Source organism: Echinops telfairi, unplaced genomic scaffold (assembly GCF_000313985.2).
Source record: "Echinops telfairi isolate 266 unplaced genomic scaffold, ASM31398v2 ScPeMD7_7467;HRSCAF=8505_0, whole genome shotgun sequence".
Taxonomy (NCBI): domain Eukaryota; kingdom Metazoa; phylum Chordata; class Mammalia; order Afrosoricida; family Tenrecidae; genus Echinops; species Echinops telfairi.
Window position 1 is genome coordinate 1,979,611 of NW_022111367.1, and position 19,300 is coordinate 1,998,910.

Consider the following 19,300-nt stretch of genomic DNA (forward strand, 5'->3'; position numbering starts at 1 on the left):
AAGGGAGCAACAAGTGATTTAAAACCAATGGCAAGGAGGGCATAACATGACTGGTGGGGCTTGATCAAGTGCAATGTAGCCTAGAGAAATTACTGAAAGCCAAATGAAGGTCAAACATAATAATGGCAAAACAGGAAAGTAAAAGAAAATAGAAGAAAGAACTACGAGGTAAAGGGCATTTATAAAGGTCTAAATACAGACATGTACATATGTAAACATATTTATATATAAGGGTATGGAAATAGATCTATGTACATATATTTATATGTTAAATATTAAGGTAGCAGATGGAAATGGGGCCTGTACTCAAGTCCTCCCTCAACGCAATAACACTTTGTTCTAATAACCTGGCATTCTAGGATACTCACCTTCCCTGACATGATCACTGAAGATAAGCAAATGTGGTGAAGAAAGCTGATGGTGCCCAGCTATCAAAAGACATAGCATCTAGGGTCTTAAAGGTTTGAAGATAAACAAGCGGCCATATAGCTGAGAAGCAACAAAGTCCACATGGAAGAAGCACATCAGCCTGTGTGTTCCTGAGGTGTTGATGGCATAAGTACAGGGCATCAAAGACCCAGAACCAAAAATCTTATCGATGTAAATGAGGGGTAGGGCGGAATGGAGAGCCACAGCCCATCTGTAGACAACTGGACATTCCCTTACAGAAGGGGCCTCAAGGGAGAAATGAGCCAGGCAGGGTGCAGTACAGCACTGTTGCAACATACAACTTCTCTCTAGTTCTTTAATGCTTGCCCCCACCACTATCATGACCCCAATTCTACCTTACAAATCTGCTAGACCAGAGCATGTACACTGGTACAGATACGAGCTGGCAACACAGGGAATCCAGGAAAGATAAAGCACTTGGGACCAATAATGAGAGTAGCGATACCAGGAGGGTAAGGGGAAGGTGCAGGGAGAAAGGAGTGTGTGTGTGGGGGGGATCACAATGATCAACATAAAACCTCCTCCCAGGGGGGTGAACAACAGAAAAGTGGGTGAAGGGAGACAGCGGTCAACGTAAGACATGAAAAAAATAATAATTTATAAATTATCAAGGGTTTGTGAAGGAGGGATGGCTGGGGGGAGTGGGGGGGAATGAGCTGATACCAAGGATTCAAGCAGAAAGAAAATGTTGAAAACGACAGCAACATATGTATAAATGCGCTTGACACAATGGATGAATGGATGGATTGTGGTAAGAGCTGTAAGAGCCCCCAAGAAAATGATTTTTAAAATATATATTAATTTTAGTGTTTATGTAAAAATTTCAATTACATTAGTATTTCTTCAAATAAAGTGCTATAATAAAGAACCTACATATTTTTTCTTAATTTCCTGTGTTACAGAGGAAAAATAACACTACTTACTATCATTTATTAAATACAAAAAATAGATAATTATTTCTAGGTCCTGGAAATATAAATACAAATACTAAAAATATGGAGTTGCTCAAACTTTATCAAGTACTGTTCATATGGTAAAAAGCAAGTGACTAAAATAATCTATGGTAAGTTAACTGAGAAACAAATCATACGGTTATAAAGATGACCCTAACTGATCTTGTTCTAACGAGACATATTCTGAAAGTTTTATAAAGTCATTGAATTCAAATATTTAGAATGAGTAATTTATTTCTACAAATCTATTTAATTATTCTATAGCCTCTTGGCAAACCTACATACATAATAATAGAAAGACAACACTTACCCATAACAGGTACTAGGGTATGGAAGGGATAAAATCTTAACACTTTAGTTTTTTATCCAAAATAAATAAAGCTACCTTTATGCTTTACTCAAATCATCTATGTTGTTAGTTTTCACTGCATAGGTACAATAGAACAAAATGATGCCTAGTCTGCAGCAATGCCATGATTGATTGTGCTTTGGATTATTGTGATCCTTATGCAGGGGGGGTTGGAGGATTTTTCAGAAACAGATAATAAGATTTCTTTTCTAGTCCATCTTAGTTTGGCAGCTCCACTAAAAACTGTCAGTTGCCCAGGAGGTCCACTGGCTGGATAGCAAACCCAGGTTTCCTACATGGGGAGAATTCTACCACTGAACCACAATAAAACAAGATCTAATATCCACATTTTCTTTAGAGTTTTGCCCTACATATGAAAACTAAGCAGTATAGGATACTAGGCCCACAACGTACTTCCTTTAAATATCTTTTACCATTTCCAAAATCTCTAAGGTTAACATTAATTGATAACCTTTAATTAATGTATTCAAGTATACACTGCATATACAAACATATACGTACTAAGCAACCTAGAGTTGATTCACACTTCATAGACCCCCACCTCTGTAAGCTTCTCCCCTCCTAACACCAAAAATTCTTATTGACTATGCTATATGAGGAGATTTCAAAAGTCTGTGGAAATTTTTCATAATCTTTTAATTCCATTTTCTATAAACTTATTGATGTCCCTTCGACTTTATGCCACTTATTAAATAGAGACTTTCCCTAAGATCAAAAAGATATTAAAAAATAAGTGTGAGGTTTACTGTCTTTCTCTCATGATAAAATTGTGTCCAAAGCTGCTGAAAGTTTCAACACTGTTGTGTCATGTGTGTGTGTGTGTGTTGGGGTCAGGGGAGAGAAGGAAGCAGGAATGAAAGGAGTTGTAGATATGGAAGAAAATCACTCAGGAACAGCTCTCAGTTACCAGATAAATTAGCTAGTCACTGGTCTGAGCGCAAAGAACGGCAAGAGTATATGCATAGAGATACATCTTCCTCCTGGCTCTGCGTGAAATGCAAAATTTTGTGTGTCTTTTTCATGAATAACATGGGATAAATAACATGAAAAACATAGGGTGCTGCAACAAAATCTCTAAAACTCTGAGGCAGACAGAATTTTAGCAACCTGCTTATAGCCACCTGAAATATAAATAATATAATTATAATATAAATAATTCCACCCTTTTACCTGACTATAAAACCACATATCTCATTGACTCTCCACTGGCGAGATGCTATCGGTAGGTCTCCATCAAGTCAATTTTGACTCAGAGAGAGTCATCAGTGGGTAAGTACTTTAGTTAGCAGCCATGAGTGTAACCATTGTACCATCACTCCTTTCAGCAAAATGAAATTAAAATACATCTACATTACTGACTCACTTTTTTAAAAAAGAAAATGAAAGAAATGGCAAGTACAATCTTTAACCATCATTCAAACATTCCACAGTAGGGTATGTTAAATAACTGACAAAAATTTTTTTGAAGTCCTCCCAACTTAGCATTGCTTTCCTGCTCTGTAGTTCCTGATCTACCTTGAGTTCATCCAGTGAGTCACTGAATTGCTTATGCTAATTTATGAAACTTGAATAGACAAAAAGGGATCATTATTTATTGTGGTAAACAATAACATCTAAACTATATACAGAGGGAAATGAAAACATGAACAGTGAGTGCTCAATGGGTATTAGGTACAGTTGAAGAAAAACTATTGACGTCAGCTAACTAGTGAGTGAGTTATAAAGAGAGGGGGTGGGAGGGTATGGCAGTTACATAATCTGCTGTCAACTTGGGAAGGGTTGGAGTCTAGACTGTCAATCAGGTCCCAGTCTGATGACTTCACTTGGAGGGGTGACGGAATTAAACAGCTGACTGGGGGCCAAATACACACACTCTCCCTGCAAGACATTCCTGTTGACAATCCTGGACCTAAGCTGATAGAGCAAGAGCCCAGGAGCTGGGAGGAGTCATGTGGAGATCCAAGTCATCACTGACATGCTTCCACTACCACTGGATCCACAAGACTTTCCACCCACTGGCCTGTGATCTTCCTGCATTCGGTATCATTGCATGTGCTACGTGAGTCTGAAGAGGAATTTATTGACTGGTATCAGACATATGGGATATTATCGGAATGGGCTGGGATATTTTTTTAATATACAATTACTCATTGATATAAAGCGCTCTCTTACACACAAGTGTCTCTAGATTTGTTTCTCTCACAACCCTTAGTAACCCAGAGGGTCAGAGTGAAATGTCTGAAATCAAGATTTAGAAAGTGGTAAGATAGGCTTAGGATAACCAAAAGCTGCGATAAACTGAAACAAAGATCAGTAAAAAGGAAGTCAAAGGATTTGAGAAGGGAAGCTTACCTAAGAGAAAGCTGTTTTCACCAAAATGGAATGTATTCAAACTAATCTAGAACCACATATATATTTTTAAATAGAAAACTATTTGTTTTATTACATGTAACTCATTGCCATCAAGTCTATTCCAACTCATAGCTACCATATGTATATATGAGGTATCCCCCCCAAAAAACACAGAATTTTTTCTTCAGAGCTATATATTTAAATTTTTTTACAAAGCAACCTTATCACCTTCAATGCATTCTCTATTACACTCAATACATTTGTCAAATCTGCGATTCCATTCTTGGAAACATTTTGCAAACTCATCTGTTTGGATGGCTGACGGTACCTCCCTCATTTTTCTCCTCACCCCTTCTACATCCTCAAATCCCTGTTCTTTCATGTCCCTATTCACTCATTGAAACGAAAAGAAGTCAGAGTGAGGTCAGATGAGTAAAGCGCATGGGGCAAGAGAAGCAAGCTGGTTTTTGGCAAAGACTGGAGCACAGAGATGCCTGCATGAGGAAGTGCATTGTCGGTGGCAAAACCAGTCACCATCTGCCATAAATCAGGCCTCTTTTGTCCCACACAGTTATGCAATAAACAGAAAGCTTGATTAACAGTCTGACCTGGTGGAACAAACCCCAAATGTACTACAAGTTGACATTTTTGTTCCTTTGGGAAGTTGATGGATCCCCAGAACAAGGTTCATCAACATTTCACCTTTTTCAAAACGAGAAAACCACTCGTACACTTGATTTTTTTCACTAAAAGCACTGTCCTTGTAAGCTGTGTTCAACATCACAACAGTTTCTCTGACATTTTTCCTAAGCAGGAAACAAAATCTCACAGCTGCACGCTGTTCTCTTAAATCGACCATTACAAAAAATGAGTTTTAAGTAAAGCAAAACAGAGAACCATCTCAGGCAACCCCACTGGGTGCACTAACTCAGAGGGAGTTGCTTGATGTTTGCCTACTGAGAAAAATGTGTATTACCATAGCTTTTAGTGAAAAAAATCAAGTGTACGAGTGGTTTTCTTGTTTTGAAAAAGGTGAAATGTTGATGAACCTTGTTCTGGGGATCCATCAACTTCCCAAAGGAACAAAAATGTCAACCATAGCTCTGCTCTGCCCAGACAATTCCAGTTTGGGGGTGGGTGGGACACTGTACCCCCATATATATATATATATATATATATATATATATATATATATATGGTTTCTGACACTTTAAATCTTTATGGGAACACACAACTTCATTTCTCTCTTATGGAAAAGCAGGTGGGTTTGAACTGATGATCTCTTGTGGTTAGTATCTCAATACCTAAACCACAGCACCACCAGGGTGCCCAATTACTAAATGTAGTACATATTGATAAAAATATGATCAAAAAGAGCTAAATTTTCTTACTCTTTGAGGTGTTTCTGCTGCTGCAGCTGCCATTGCATCAGCTTTAGCCTTCTCAGCTTCATCATATGTAGGTAGAGTGGTAGCAACACTGTAGGGAGGTGGCACAGGATAAAATTCATTATAAACTTCTGAATCTGAAAAAAGAAAAAAAATAACCATTTACAAGAATTGACATGATTGCTACATAGGTATAATAAGTTATTAATTTATAAAATACTTCTTTTATTGCAATCCTATATGTTATAAAATTTAAACTCAAAACAATAACAACTATTGAGTCTATTCTGACTCATTCATAGCAGCCTTATTACATAGGGTTTCTAATACTTTAACTCTTTACAGGAACAAGCAGTCTCATCTTTGTCCTGTGGAGCAATTGGTGGGTTTAAACCACAGACCTTGAAGTTGGCAGTGCCACCAGGGCTCCATTCCCTGTTATATGTAACATATAAATTACTACTATAATCCTATGCTGTTTTTACCTAATATGACCAAAAACAGGGTTTTATATGCCTAATCTTATGCTAGCCCCAGTTATACATATATTTTAATTTTATTTTGTTTAGAATATACACAGCAAAACATATGCTAATCAAACCACTTTTACATGCACACCTCTAACATTGATTAAATGAAGCTCTGATACCATCTCAACCTACTTTTCCATTAAGTTCTTCCTCATTAACATATACTCAAACACCTAAGATTTTGTCTAAGTTCCAAATTAATTTTTCAAGTTATTGTTGTCACTTTGATCCTACACACTAGGTGATCCTTAAAAGAGCATGGTTAATGTAGATGTTTCTTTCACTAGTTAAGCTAAACTACTGTTCGGTGTTAAAATGACTTCAGGGAAGGTACCCAAATAAGAATATGTTCAGGCTTGTCAGCAGGCACGATAAAGAGGAGGGAGAAGAGTAACATATTCCAAAAATTGAAGGAAAATAACTCAAACCCAAGAATACTACATTCAGCCAAATTATCTATTAAGATAGATGGAGAAGTAAGTCATCCCAGACAAGGAAAACTTCAGAGAATACATAAAAATATACCCAACCCTACAAAAGACCATAGCCGACCCAGTAAGGGCAGAAGATCAACACTCACATAACGCAAATAAGAGACCGTCACATAGAATAACTCCACCCAGAGGGCGAAAAAGAGAAAACAGCCCCCAAGATAGCATTAGCTCAATAATGGAAAGAAGGCAAGAATGAACCACACACACACAACACAAACTAATAAGATATGTAGGTAAGAAAACACCCAACGCAAAAGGTACAGTATGACATCACAGAGTCCACAGATGGATAACACCGAATATCAATGGAGTGAACTCAGGCATTAAAAGGCAGAGGCTAACAGACTGGCTTAGAAAACATAACCTGTCGATCTGCTGCCTAGAGGAGACACATCTCAAGCTTGCAGAGAGAAACAGGTAGAGAATTAAAGGCTGGAGAAAAATATACCAAGCAAATGGCAATGAAAAAAAAGCAGGAGTAACAATCTTCATCTCTGACAAAATTGATCTCAAGGTACAAGTCATAACAAGAGACAAGGAGGGGCATTATATAATGCTCAAGGGAACAGATCAAGAACCACTAAGCATAATAAATACATACGCACCCAACAAGAGACCCATAATAAATAAAACACTCCAAAAGATGAAAAAAGAAGACACAGGCTCAGCGATTACAGTGGGTGACTTTAATACACTACTCCTTGAAAACTACAGATCACAGGGTAAGAAATTTAACAAGGAGACTATAGATATAAACAAGGATGACTTAGCCTGGTAAGATATTTTCAGAGCTTTCCACCCAAACGCAAAAAATTCACATTCATTTCAAGCCCACATGGCACATACTTGAAGACAGATCACATGCTAGGAAACAAGTCAAAACTGAGTAAATTCAAGCTCATAGGGATTATATAGATTTCTCTCCGACCACTATGCCATAGCCTGGAAATCAACAAAAAGGAGGATGAAAATAACAAGGGCAAACAATTGGAGGATGAATAACTATTTCAAAAGGATTGGGTATTGGCCCAGATCAGAGATGAAATCAGGAAGTTTCTAGAAATCAATGAGAATGAAAATACGACATACCAAAATCTTTGGAACACAGCAAAGGCATTTATCAGAGGAAGGCTGAAAGCAACACATGCACACATGAAAAATGAAGAGAGACTTATAATTGATACACTGGAACAAAACATACACCAATTAGAGCAGAGTCTACAAAACAATTCTACAAATAGCAAAAGAAATCGTAAAAATCAGAGCTGAGATACAGGAGAGGGTAAACAAAAAAACTAGGGAAGAAATTAATGCAGCTAAAACTTGGTTCTTTGGAAGGATTAACAGAATTGATGGACCGCCGGCAAACCTAACTAAAGAAAGGCAGGAACAGATTTCAATAGCAAGGATGCGGGATGAAAACAGGGGACACTACAACGGACCCCGATGAAATCAAAAGGTAATTTACACAGTACTATGAAGGCCTGTATTCTAACAAATTTAATAACTTAGAAGACATAGACAAACACTTGGAAAAACAATCCCTCCATAGACTATGCCAGATGGACGTCAAGAACCTCAAAAAACCCATACCAATAGAAGAAACCGACAAGGTTATCAAGGGATTACCAACAACAACAAAAATCCCCTGGTGCCAAATAGCTTCACAGGAGAATTCTACCAAATATTCAAGGAAGAACTGACACCAATCCTACACAAACTCTTTCTATGAAGTTAGTGTAACTGTGATAACTAAAGCAGGCAAAGATCCCACAAAAACTACGAACTACAGACCTATTTCCCTAATGAACATCGATGCAAAAATCCTTAACAAGATACTGGCCAACAGAATACAAAAGTCTATTAAAAAAATAGTAATTCACCAAGACCAAGTGAGATTGAAACCAGGAATGCAGGGATGATTCAACATACAAAAGACCATCAGTATCACTGACATGAAGAATTCTTAGAACCACATGATAATATTATCGATAGATGCGGAAAAAGCATTCGACAACATCTAACACCCATTCTGTTTAAGACACTCAAGATAGGAATGAAAGGAAAATTCCTAATTATACAAGCTATATATGAAAAACTAACAGCCAATGTGGTAATCAATGGAGAAAAGACAAATACAATTCCACTGAAAAAGGGTATTAGATAAGTATACCCTTGTCCCCACTCCTATTTAACATCGTACTGATGGTCCAGATAACAACATAATACAAAGAAAAGGCATCAAAAGTATTCATTTGGGTAAGGAAGGGGCGATACTGTTGTTATTCGCAGACGATATGATTTTATACATCGAAAATCCCCAAAACTCTACAAATGGAGTGTTGGAAGCAATAGAGGAATATGGCAAATTGGCAGAATACAAAATAAACAAACAGAAATCTATCGGACTGCTATACACAAGAGACAAGATCACAGAAGAGGCCATTTAAAAGGTGGTGTACCCTTTACAATAGCCGAGCACAATTGAAATATCTAGGGATATACCTGACTAAAACAACAAAAGATTTGTACGATGAAAATTACAGAACAGTATTATAAGAAACCAAGAGTGACCTCAACAAATGGAAGAATATCCCATGCTCCTGGATTGGAAAACTCAATATAGTGATGATGGCAGTTCTGCCCAAGGCACTATATAATTTTAATGCAATCCTGATACATTACCCTCATCTTTCTTCAAAGAAATAGAAAAACTGATAACCAACTTCATATGGAGAGGGAAGAAGCCCTGAATTAGCAGAGAATTCCTCAGGAAGGACACAGTGGGAGGGCTTTCTCTACCTGACTTTAAGCACATCTTATATAGCCACAGTGGTCAAAACAGTGTGGTACTGGTATAACGACAGATATTCAGACCTATGGAAAAGAGCTAAAAACCCAGAAATAAAAACATCAGCATACAGACAACTGATCTTTGATAAGGGCCCAAAAAATATCAAATAGGAAGTGGATGCCCTCTTAAAAACGTGGTGCTGGAAAAAAATGGATATCTACCAGCAGAAAAATAAAGCAAGACCCTTACCTCACTCCACACACAAGAATAAACTTAAGGTGGATCACAGACCTTGAGGTAAAACCCCAAACTATTAGAGCCATTAATCAGGGAATTGGGACAAACCTGAGAACCTTGGCACATGGAATACATAGGATATCAGAAATAGGGAAGGATACAAATACAGAGGAGTAACAAATTGACTAGTGGGATATAGGGAAGATAAATCACCTGTATACATCGAAAGAATTCACCAAGAGAGTAGTACTAAGAGAGCCCACAGATTGGGAAAACATCTTTAGCAATGACAAATCAGACAAAGGCCTTACTGCTAAAATGTACAATACTTTGCAAGCTTACAATAAGAAAAAAACTAACTGCCCACTGAGGAGGTGGGCAAAGGACCTGAACAGAAGTTTCGCAGGGGCAGAAATCCGAATGACCAATAAACATATGAGAAAATGTTCCCAATCATTAACCATAAGAGAAATGCAAATTGAAACAACAATGAGATACCACGTAACACCCTCAAAGAAAGCCCAATTCAAAAAATAAGAAAGTAACAAGTGTTGGAGGGGCTGTGGGGAGACAGAAACTCTTTTCCACTGCTGGTGGACTTGTAGGTACACACAGCCATTATGGAAATCGATTTGGCGAGATCTAAAACAGATGGAGATTGAGCTACCATATGACCCAGCAATCTCCCTACTGGGCATATACACAGAAGAGGCAAGAAACAAACCATGGCCAGACATCTGTGTTCATTGCGGCACAGGTCACAAATGCAAGGAGTTGGAAACAACCCAAACTTCCAACAACAGACAAATGAATCAAAAAACCGTGGTACACATACATACATACATCGATGAACGCATGAAGCACATGGCTGCATGGGAAGAACTGGAGGAAATCATGCTAAGTGAAGTAAGCCAAGTACAACATGAGTCCACTGAGGTAAGCTTAAAAAAAAAAAAAAAACAGGGTATAGGGGAAAAGCTACTATATACATACATCCCTGGGGTGAGGTCCGGCAACTATGGCAGGGGCCAAACCCAATCAAAGGATACATACAGCAGCCACTAAATAAGAGGAGGAAAAAGAAAAAAAAAAGACATGGGGATTGGGGGGCAGGACATTAACCCCCAAGGGGAGGGGGAGGGTATTGTTTATATCTCCACAGGAAAAGGAGAAAGAGACCAGACTTCAACTGCATTCGCCAAGACATGGATATAACATATCAGCATGTACCAGGGAACTAATAGAGGTCTGCAGGGCCAGCCCAATCTAACTATGTGGACACCCCCACACCCCTTTCAGAAGAATGCACTTCAGAGGATAGCACTGGGGCTACAGCTTGGGGAGAGGGGCACATCAGATTAGAGCATACGGAAGAAATAAAAAGGGATGGAGAGCAAGGAGAGGACATCCTGGCCCACCAAGTCCCGAGGACGATATTCTTGCTAGGAGCAGACAACACACAGAGAGGACCACAGGGCCAGCCCCACCATGAGACACGATGTCCCTCACTAAACCATGGCGCTGTGGGGGACAACACTGGAGACACAGTGCGGGAATAGCACACAATCTGACCCATCATGCTGTAGCGAAATAGTAAGGGCATGCAACAGAGCAGCAAAGGGAGCAAAGTGATGAAATCCCCAGGTAATACCAAAAATAGACTTTGGATGCAGAGTGTGGCACCCCATCAGACTCGACTGGAAAACACTCATAAAGGCCAACAAACACACACCAGCCTGACTGACCACGAGGTGCAGAAGGGAACAGTTATCTGACATCAAAGAACTAAAACTCAGATCAGTGGGTGTCCACCTTCCTGATACGATCACTGAAGACAAACGTGTGCATATGCAAAGGTGGTGAAGAAAGCTGATGGTGTCAGGCTATCAAAAGATATAGCACCTGGGGTCTTAAAGGCTTGAAGATAAACAAGCGGACAACTGGCTCAGAAGCAACAAAGCCCACATAGAAGAAGCACAACAGCATGTGTGACCAAGAGCTGTCGAAGGGATCAGGTATCGAGCATCAAAGAACAAAAAAATCATATCATTGTAAAGGTGGGTGAGTGCAGTGGAGACTCAAAGCCCATCAGTGGGCAACTGAACACCCCCTTACTGAGGGGTTGTGGGGAGGAGACGAGTCAATCAGGGTGCAGGGTAGCAACGATGAAACATTTAACTTTCCTCTAGTTCTTTAATGCTTCCTCCCCCCCACTATCATGATCCCAATTCTACCTTACAAATCTGGCTGGACCAGAGGATGTACCTTGGTACAGATAGTAACTGGAAACACAGGGAATCCAGTATAGATGACTCCTTCAGGACAAGTGGTGAGAGGGACGATGCCTGGAGAGTGAAGGGAATGTGGGGTAGAAAGGGGGAACCAATTACAAGAATCTAAGTATTGCCTCCTCCCTGGGGGATGGACAGCAGAGAAGAGGGCGGAGGGAAACATCGGACAGTGTAATTTATGACAAAACTATAATAATTAATGAACTATGAAGGGTTCATGAGGGAGGGGGAGTGGGGAGGGAGGGGGAAAATAAGCAACTGATATTAGGGGCTAGAGTGGGAGGCAAATGTTTTGAGAATGATGAGGGCAACAAATGTGCATATGTGCTTGACACAATGGATGTATGTATGAATTGTGATGAGAATTGTACGAGCCCCCAATAAAATAATTTTTTTTAAATAAAAGGCCAACAAGCAGATCTTGAACCATTCATAGGTTTTTCTATTTTTGTCAGTGCTTTCTTTTTGTTATTGTTATTTTGTTTTTATTTTCTTTGGCTGTTGTTTGTGTTTTGTTGGTTTTGACTTCCTTTGTGGTTTTATTTGGCTTTGCCTGGTTCTTGCACTTATTAATGTATCTTCATGCTATCTAGATAAGATAGGCGGGATAAATAATTCGGAGATGAAAAGAATGGGACCAATGGTTCCAGGGGGATATGGGAGACAGGAAGGTGGGGGAAAGGAAAGAGGGAAGGGGAAACCAACCCAGGGACAAGGGAACAAGTGAACTAAAAACAATGGAAAGAATGCCTAATGAGGCTTAACTGCAGCAGCGAGGAATTATTAAATCCCCAAATGAAGGTCAAACATGATGGTGGGACAAGATGAAAGTAAAAGGAAATGGAACAAAGACCCTGGAGGCAAAGGACATTTGTAGAGGGCTAAATACAGGCATGTACATATGTAAATACACATATAACAAGAGGGGAATAGAACTATGTACTCTTATCTATATATTAAGAATTAAGGTTGGAGATGGACATTAGGCCTCGACTCAAGTATTCCCTCAACACAAGAACACTTTGTTCTAACAAACTGGCATTCTGTGATGCTCACTTTCCCAATACAATCACAATGAAGACATAATGGGTGCATAAGCAAATGTGGTCAAGAAAGCTGATGGTGTCCGGCTATCAAAAGATATAGTGTCTGGGGTCTTAAAAGCTTAAAGACAGACAAGGCCATCTAGCTGAGAAGCAACGAAGTCCACAAGGAAGAAGCATACCAATCTGTGTGATCATGAGGTATTGATGGGATCAGGTATCGAGCATCTAAGACCCAGAACAAAATCATGGGGGAGGGGGAGAAAGCGCGCATGAGTGGAGACCCAATGCCCGTCTGTAGACAATTGGACATCCCCTCACAGAGGGGTCACAGGAAAGGGATGAGCCAGTCAGGGTGCAATATAGCACCAATGAAAACTTCCCTCTAGGTTTTTTTTGGTTTTTTTTTCCCCTCTAGTTCTTTGGTGCTTCCTTCCCACCACTATCATGACCTCAAATCTACCTTATAATTCGGATCAGACCAGAGCATGCACACTGCTACAGATAAGAACCCGTAACACAGGGGCCAACAATGAGAGTAGAGATACCAGGAGGATTAGGAGAGGGTGGGGGTACAGGGGGGGAATCAATCACAAGGATCAACCGAGAAACCTCTCCCAGGGGGACAAACAACGGAAAAGTGGGTGAGTGGCGACAGAGGATGATGTAAGATATGAAAATAAATAATCTATAACTTATCAAGGGTTCATGAGGAAGGGCGGGTGGAGGAGAGAGGGGGAAGAAATGGAGAGCTGATATCAGGGGCTCAAGTCGGAAGAGAATGCTTTGAAAATGATGGCAGCATATGTGCAAATGTGCTTTCTTGACACAATGGATGAATGTATAGGTTGTGATAAGAGATTGTAAAAGACCCCAATAAAAGTATTTAATAAAAAAATTTTAAAAGACTTCAGGAGATATCTTTAGTTATGTTTTAGACTATCTCAGAGCAATTGTTTCAGGGGTGCACCTAGTCCAAATGGCTTCAGAAAAGCTGGAATATATGAGAATTTACCTAAGGGGACAACAGTAATCCACAAGAGCGAAAAGTGAAGCAGGCGTAGTATGTAAACTATTGGTGGGGGGAGGGGGAAGTGTTGATAAATACTTTAAACTGCTGAGTACAAAACTGATGATGTGAAATGTAAACCACAACCTGATTCACAATTTTTTTTTAAAGAAAAGTTAAGTGACTGCCCCAGCAACACACAACTATTAAATTGTAGAACCAGGTGTAAGTGGTGTGTTAAATTAGGTGCTACTGAGTTGGCACCAACCCCTAGCAACCCTATGCACAACAGAATGAATCACTGCCTGGTCCTGCACCATCTTCCCATTTGTTCCTATGCATGACCCCATTGTCCCAGGCACTATGTCAATCCATTTAAAGAGGGCCTTTCTCTTGTTCACTGGCCCTCTACTTTACCAAACAGTAAGTCTTTTTCCAGGGACTGGTTTCTCCTTACAAGTCCAGAGTACATAAGAAAGAAGTCTTACCATCCTTGCCTCTTTGAGTACTCTGGCCATACTTCTTCAGAGGCAGATTTGTTCTTTCAGTAGCCCTTGGTACTTTCAACATTCTTCATCTTCACCACAATTCAAATGCATCCATTCTTCTTCAGTCTTTCCTATGCAATGTCCAACTTTCACATGCATATGCGACAACTGAAAATACCATAGCTTGCACCAGGAACACCTTAGTCTTCAAAAGTAACCTAGTGCATTTCAACACTTTTTTCCCCCCATTTCAACACTCTTAAGAGGTCTTCTGTAGATTTACTCAATGTAATTCATCTTTTGATCTCCTGACTGGTGCTTCCACGAGCACTGATTGTGAATCCAACCAAGAAAAAAAAAAATCCTTGACAACTTCAATCTTTTCTCCATTTCTCATGATACTTATTTATCCAATTGTAAGGAGTTTAGTCTTCTTGAAATTGAGGTATATACGGCATACTGAAGGCTGCAATCCTTTATCTTCATCAGCAAAGACTTCAAGGGAGGTGGGGGTATTTGACTCCAAACTGGTAGCATTTAAAGTGTAATTTTTCTTAGAATAAACATTATGTTTCAAAAAAAAGTGTAATTTTCCCCCCTAATTTTCAGTATACCACTTGCCCCCTAGTTTCATGTAACAAAGAGAAACCATACTTTCTATTTACTAGGTTTGGAAAACTAAACCTAATAAATTTATATTTATTTCTCTTTTTATTTTCTGGATTCAATTGTCAGTTTCAGCAACTGTCCTAAGCAAACTTAGTTGGTCTTTACTTAAGTATAAGTGCTGTACGTTAAAAGAATCCCCCTTTTACTATTTTTCTCTTGCTATTTTCCTACACCTACATAGTGCTTTAGGAGCCCTGCTGACAGTGAATTTATAATCTGTATAAGTTTATTAATATCCCATGTATTTTAGATTAAAAAGCATTCCTATATATGTATATTTTCCTTTTCTCTATAGTGTTTTAAATTATATACCATTGGCTAGTTAATTATACTATTATTAGAATTAACAAATGTCTCATGGGGGTTAAATTATTTCTCAACAAGTTGATAATGCAGCCTCTAAAGTAGATGAGGGATATATAGATATATAAACTTTAAATATATGAATGGATTTTGAGCTCACACTGAAGTGTAAGCCATAATCTAAGAAACATTAGTTCTTACAATGTACCCCCGCTCAATATATTGACCTCATGAGGATCAAAGAAGACATCCATTTCCCCCCAAACTCTTCTGCCATTCTCTCAAGGAACCATTAATCCAGTTACTATCTCTACAGATTTACCTATATTCTGGATTTCATATACAGAAAAATATATATTTTAATTAATAATAACAAAGTAAAACAGATAAAAAGATTAAAACCATAAAATATTAAAAACTAGAAACAATTTTAATGGATCATAAGGGAGATCAAATAATAGGGTGATAAATTTTAACCTAACTATATCTACAACAATTCACTTTCCACTGCCTTCTGTATGGCAACAAGGCTATTCACATCCCTGGACCATGGTCAGAGGGGCTTCTCTAGCTTAATGCATGTATATTAACTGAAACATTTTTTAAATGGTCAAAGGGAAATCAAATGACATGGCATTCTATGTTGACCTAACTACATCTGCTATAATTGATTCTACAATGCTCTGTCTGACAACAGGGCTATTCACATCCTCAACTATGATCTGATGGGATTCCGCACAGGCTTCATCCCTGTGTAGAGCCTGCAAATGGATTCTAGGCTTCCATTGTCATCCATGCCCTTCTGCAAACCAGGTGTTCACAATTTATGCACTGATACCATTCCCTCCTTTACATTTGTATTATATTACTTATAATCCTTGGATCACTCAGGCTGGTGTACTTCTTCCATATGGACGTAGTTAACACCTCATTTCAATGGCTATTTGAAAACATGCCTTTAAGATCCCAGATATTATTCTTTCTGATAGACAAGCACCATCTAGTTTCTTTAACACATTTTGCTATAGCACCATATCTTCAGTGACCTCTTCATGAGAATGTGCATCAAGCAGGGCCATTTCAGAAGAACTAATTATTCTTAGATTGGGGCTAGAATTACATGAAAGCCCCAATTTAAAGGCTTCTCTATTTAAAGTGTTAGGTAAGTCCACATGGAAAAAGGACACCAGTCTATGTGATACAAGGAGTGTAAATAATAAACTCCAAGATTAGAGGAAGGAACGGTATTCAAATTTAAATAATTCTGAATACCCAGTTGTCAGAAGACTATGGATAAAGGGAATGCCCAAAATGCGTTTCCAGAGACCCCACTTGGATTAAGCCACCACTGAACTCCTTCAGATTTTTGTCCAGGGATGTGAATAGTCTTGCCCTCAGACAGAGTGTGTTAGAAGGTGGATTACTGTAGATTTAATATATTATCATCTTTTCCTTCTGACCCATTTTTAAATTTCTTCTAATTTCTATTTCTTATGCTTTCTCTTGCATCAAGATTTTTGTGCTTTATTTTGTTATTGTTGTTGGCACTTTTGTATCATTTTATTTATATGAACACCACAATACCTAAATCTAAAGAAAAAGTAACTAGATGAAGGGTTCCTTAGGGCTAAGGCAAGGGAAATTATGGGGGAGTGAGGAGATTTAATAAAGAAAGTGTTCTAAAATTGATTGTGGTAATTACTGCATAATTCTTTAATATATTTAGTACATTTAAACCACTAAATTGTTTTTGAAAAATTATTGATGAAAAAATAAGGACAAACTTAAAGGGTAGGTTGCAGGCCATTTACATACTATCAAATATAATGTGTCAGGCAGGGTTCTCTAGAGAAACAAAATCAGTATACTTATGATTTTATATATATAAATTTTATATAGAGAGAATAGGTTTACATAGCGAGAAGGAATGTAACAGCTAATAAATCCACACAGCAGTACAGAGGGCTCAGTTCGACTCACTTTCGTGGAACAATTAATATACTGGAAGTCCTTCAACTCACAGGCTGTCAGGTCCAAGGTTCAAGGAGGCAGACAGTAGAGTCTTCCCTCAGGCGAGGCAGGCAGAGACTGCCTACAGGCAGCAGACAGCAGGGTAGGTCAGCAATAGTCAGTAGCTCAGGAGCTTAGTGAGGCAGGCACTGATGGGATCTGAATTCAAGCAGGGCAACAAGATCCACCAGTCTCAATCTCAAGCGATGCACACACCGGCAGCATGGCAAAGTAGATCTCGGAGGAGCCTCAAGCTCTAGTAACAGGATCCAGTGGGTGGCTTGGCCCACAGGTACTGTAGCACACAAGTTGAGGCAGAGAACACTAGCTAAAGCAGCAGCATGCTGGGGGGAGCACCGGGAAACAAGAGAGATGGGGGTGGGCCTTGCAGAGCCATTTATCTCTGCCCTCCAATCAAACTTCAACCTAATTAATCATCACCCACATGTTGGTACTATCACATATAATGAAGGAAATACACACAGAACACAAAATAAATGACTGGGACCTACTAAAAATAGACAATTAAAGAACCAAAAGACTTCATCAGATGAATAAAAACAGCCCACAAACTGAGGGGAAAATCTTTAGCAATGACACATTGGACAAAGGACTACTCTCTAAAATCAATTATCTACATATGTCAAAAAAATCCAATTAATAAATGGGCGCAAGGCATAAACAAATAGCTCACTAAAAATGACATCCAAATAGCTAACAAACAAATGAAAAAATATTCACAATCACTAGCCATCCGAGAGATGCAAATCAAAACAATTACAATGACAGCCCAATTCAAAGAAAATAACAAATAATAGAGAAGGTACAGAAAGACTATGCAGCTAACCACAAGGTCAGCAGTTCAAAATCACCAACCACTCCATAAGAGAAGGATGACTTCCTACTCCCATAAAGAATTAGTCTCAGAAACCTCCAGGGACAGTTGTACTCTCTCCTTTGGGATCACTTTGAGTCATAACAAGTCGATGGGAGAAGTTTCATTTTATTGAACCTAGTGCACTATATTTTCTTTTTGTGAAGCATTTTCCCTTTTCAGGTTTTTAAAATTATTTCTTTAAGAATTTTAGTTGAATACTAGGTAGTTTATATTTCAGATAATTTTTGCATTCAATATCAAACAACTTATCAAACCTTCCAATAGTCTGTCCTGTCTACACCACCACCACCACCACCACATTTTTTCCCCTTATGGGACCTTCAGAAATATATTACTAAGTATAGTCTGCTTGTTTAAAAAAGAAATGCATTACCAATTTCCACCATATGTACTAGAAAAAAGACTATATAGGTCAATCATAATGTTCAAATAAACGTATACAAACAAAGTTCATGTAATCACTTGATTATTGAAAAAACATGAGAGGATGACTTTTAGGCAATACCTATTTTTTTAAAGGTCATGAAAAAAATAAAGGTTAACTAGTTTAGTAGAAGAAACGATAGATGTTTTTACATATTTCACATGGTCTAGATGAAATTGGGCATGAAAACAATGATAACCACAAAAACTGGCATGAGTTTTGAGAGCAGTAAACATCATTAATTTAGAATAAGAATTAGGAAGATAAAATACCCTTTGAAAGGTTTTTATGTTAATATTAGTCTCAGTAACTAATTTTAAAATAAATTTTATACCACTATGAATAATTTCATTATATTATATAATGAATATATAAAATATTTAAAGAAACTATTCATAGTTGCATAAAAATCATATTTGAAATACTATATAATTACTCAGTTAATATTTGAGAGAAGAGGGTAGTTCATTAAAATAGGCTGAAAGATTAAGAGGAACAATAGCAACTAGGGTGTGTCCAAAGATTACTAACATATGGAATAATGTAATATTCACCCTTCAACTCCACCAATACTTAATTACTACACTATAGTCACCA

The 19,300-nt window shown here is 38.3% G+C and overlaps 1 protein-coding gene across 2 annotated transcripts in view; it reads right to left on the reverse strand.

Annotated features, from left to right (window-relative positions):
* The window catches only part of NDFIP2 (Nedd4 family interacting protein 2), an 82,058-nt gene that overhangs the window by 31,099 nt on the left and 31,659 nt on the right, over positions 1-19,300 (reverse strand). For both annotated transcript variants that reach the window (XM_004704380.2, XM_045283787.1), the window contains exon 3: positions 5,517-5,650. In XM_004704380.2, the coding sequence (XP_004704437.2) occupies positions 5,517-5,650 (134 nt within the window). The remainder of the gene's footprint in view (positions 1-5,516; positions 5,651-19,300) is intronic.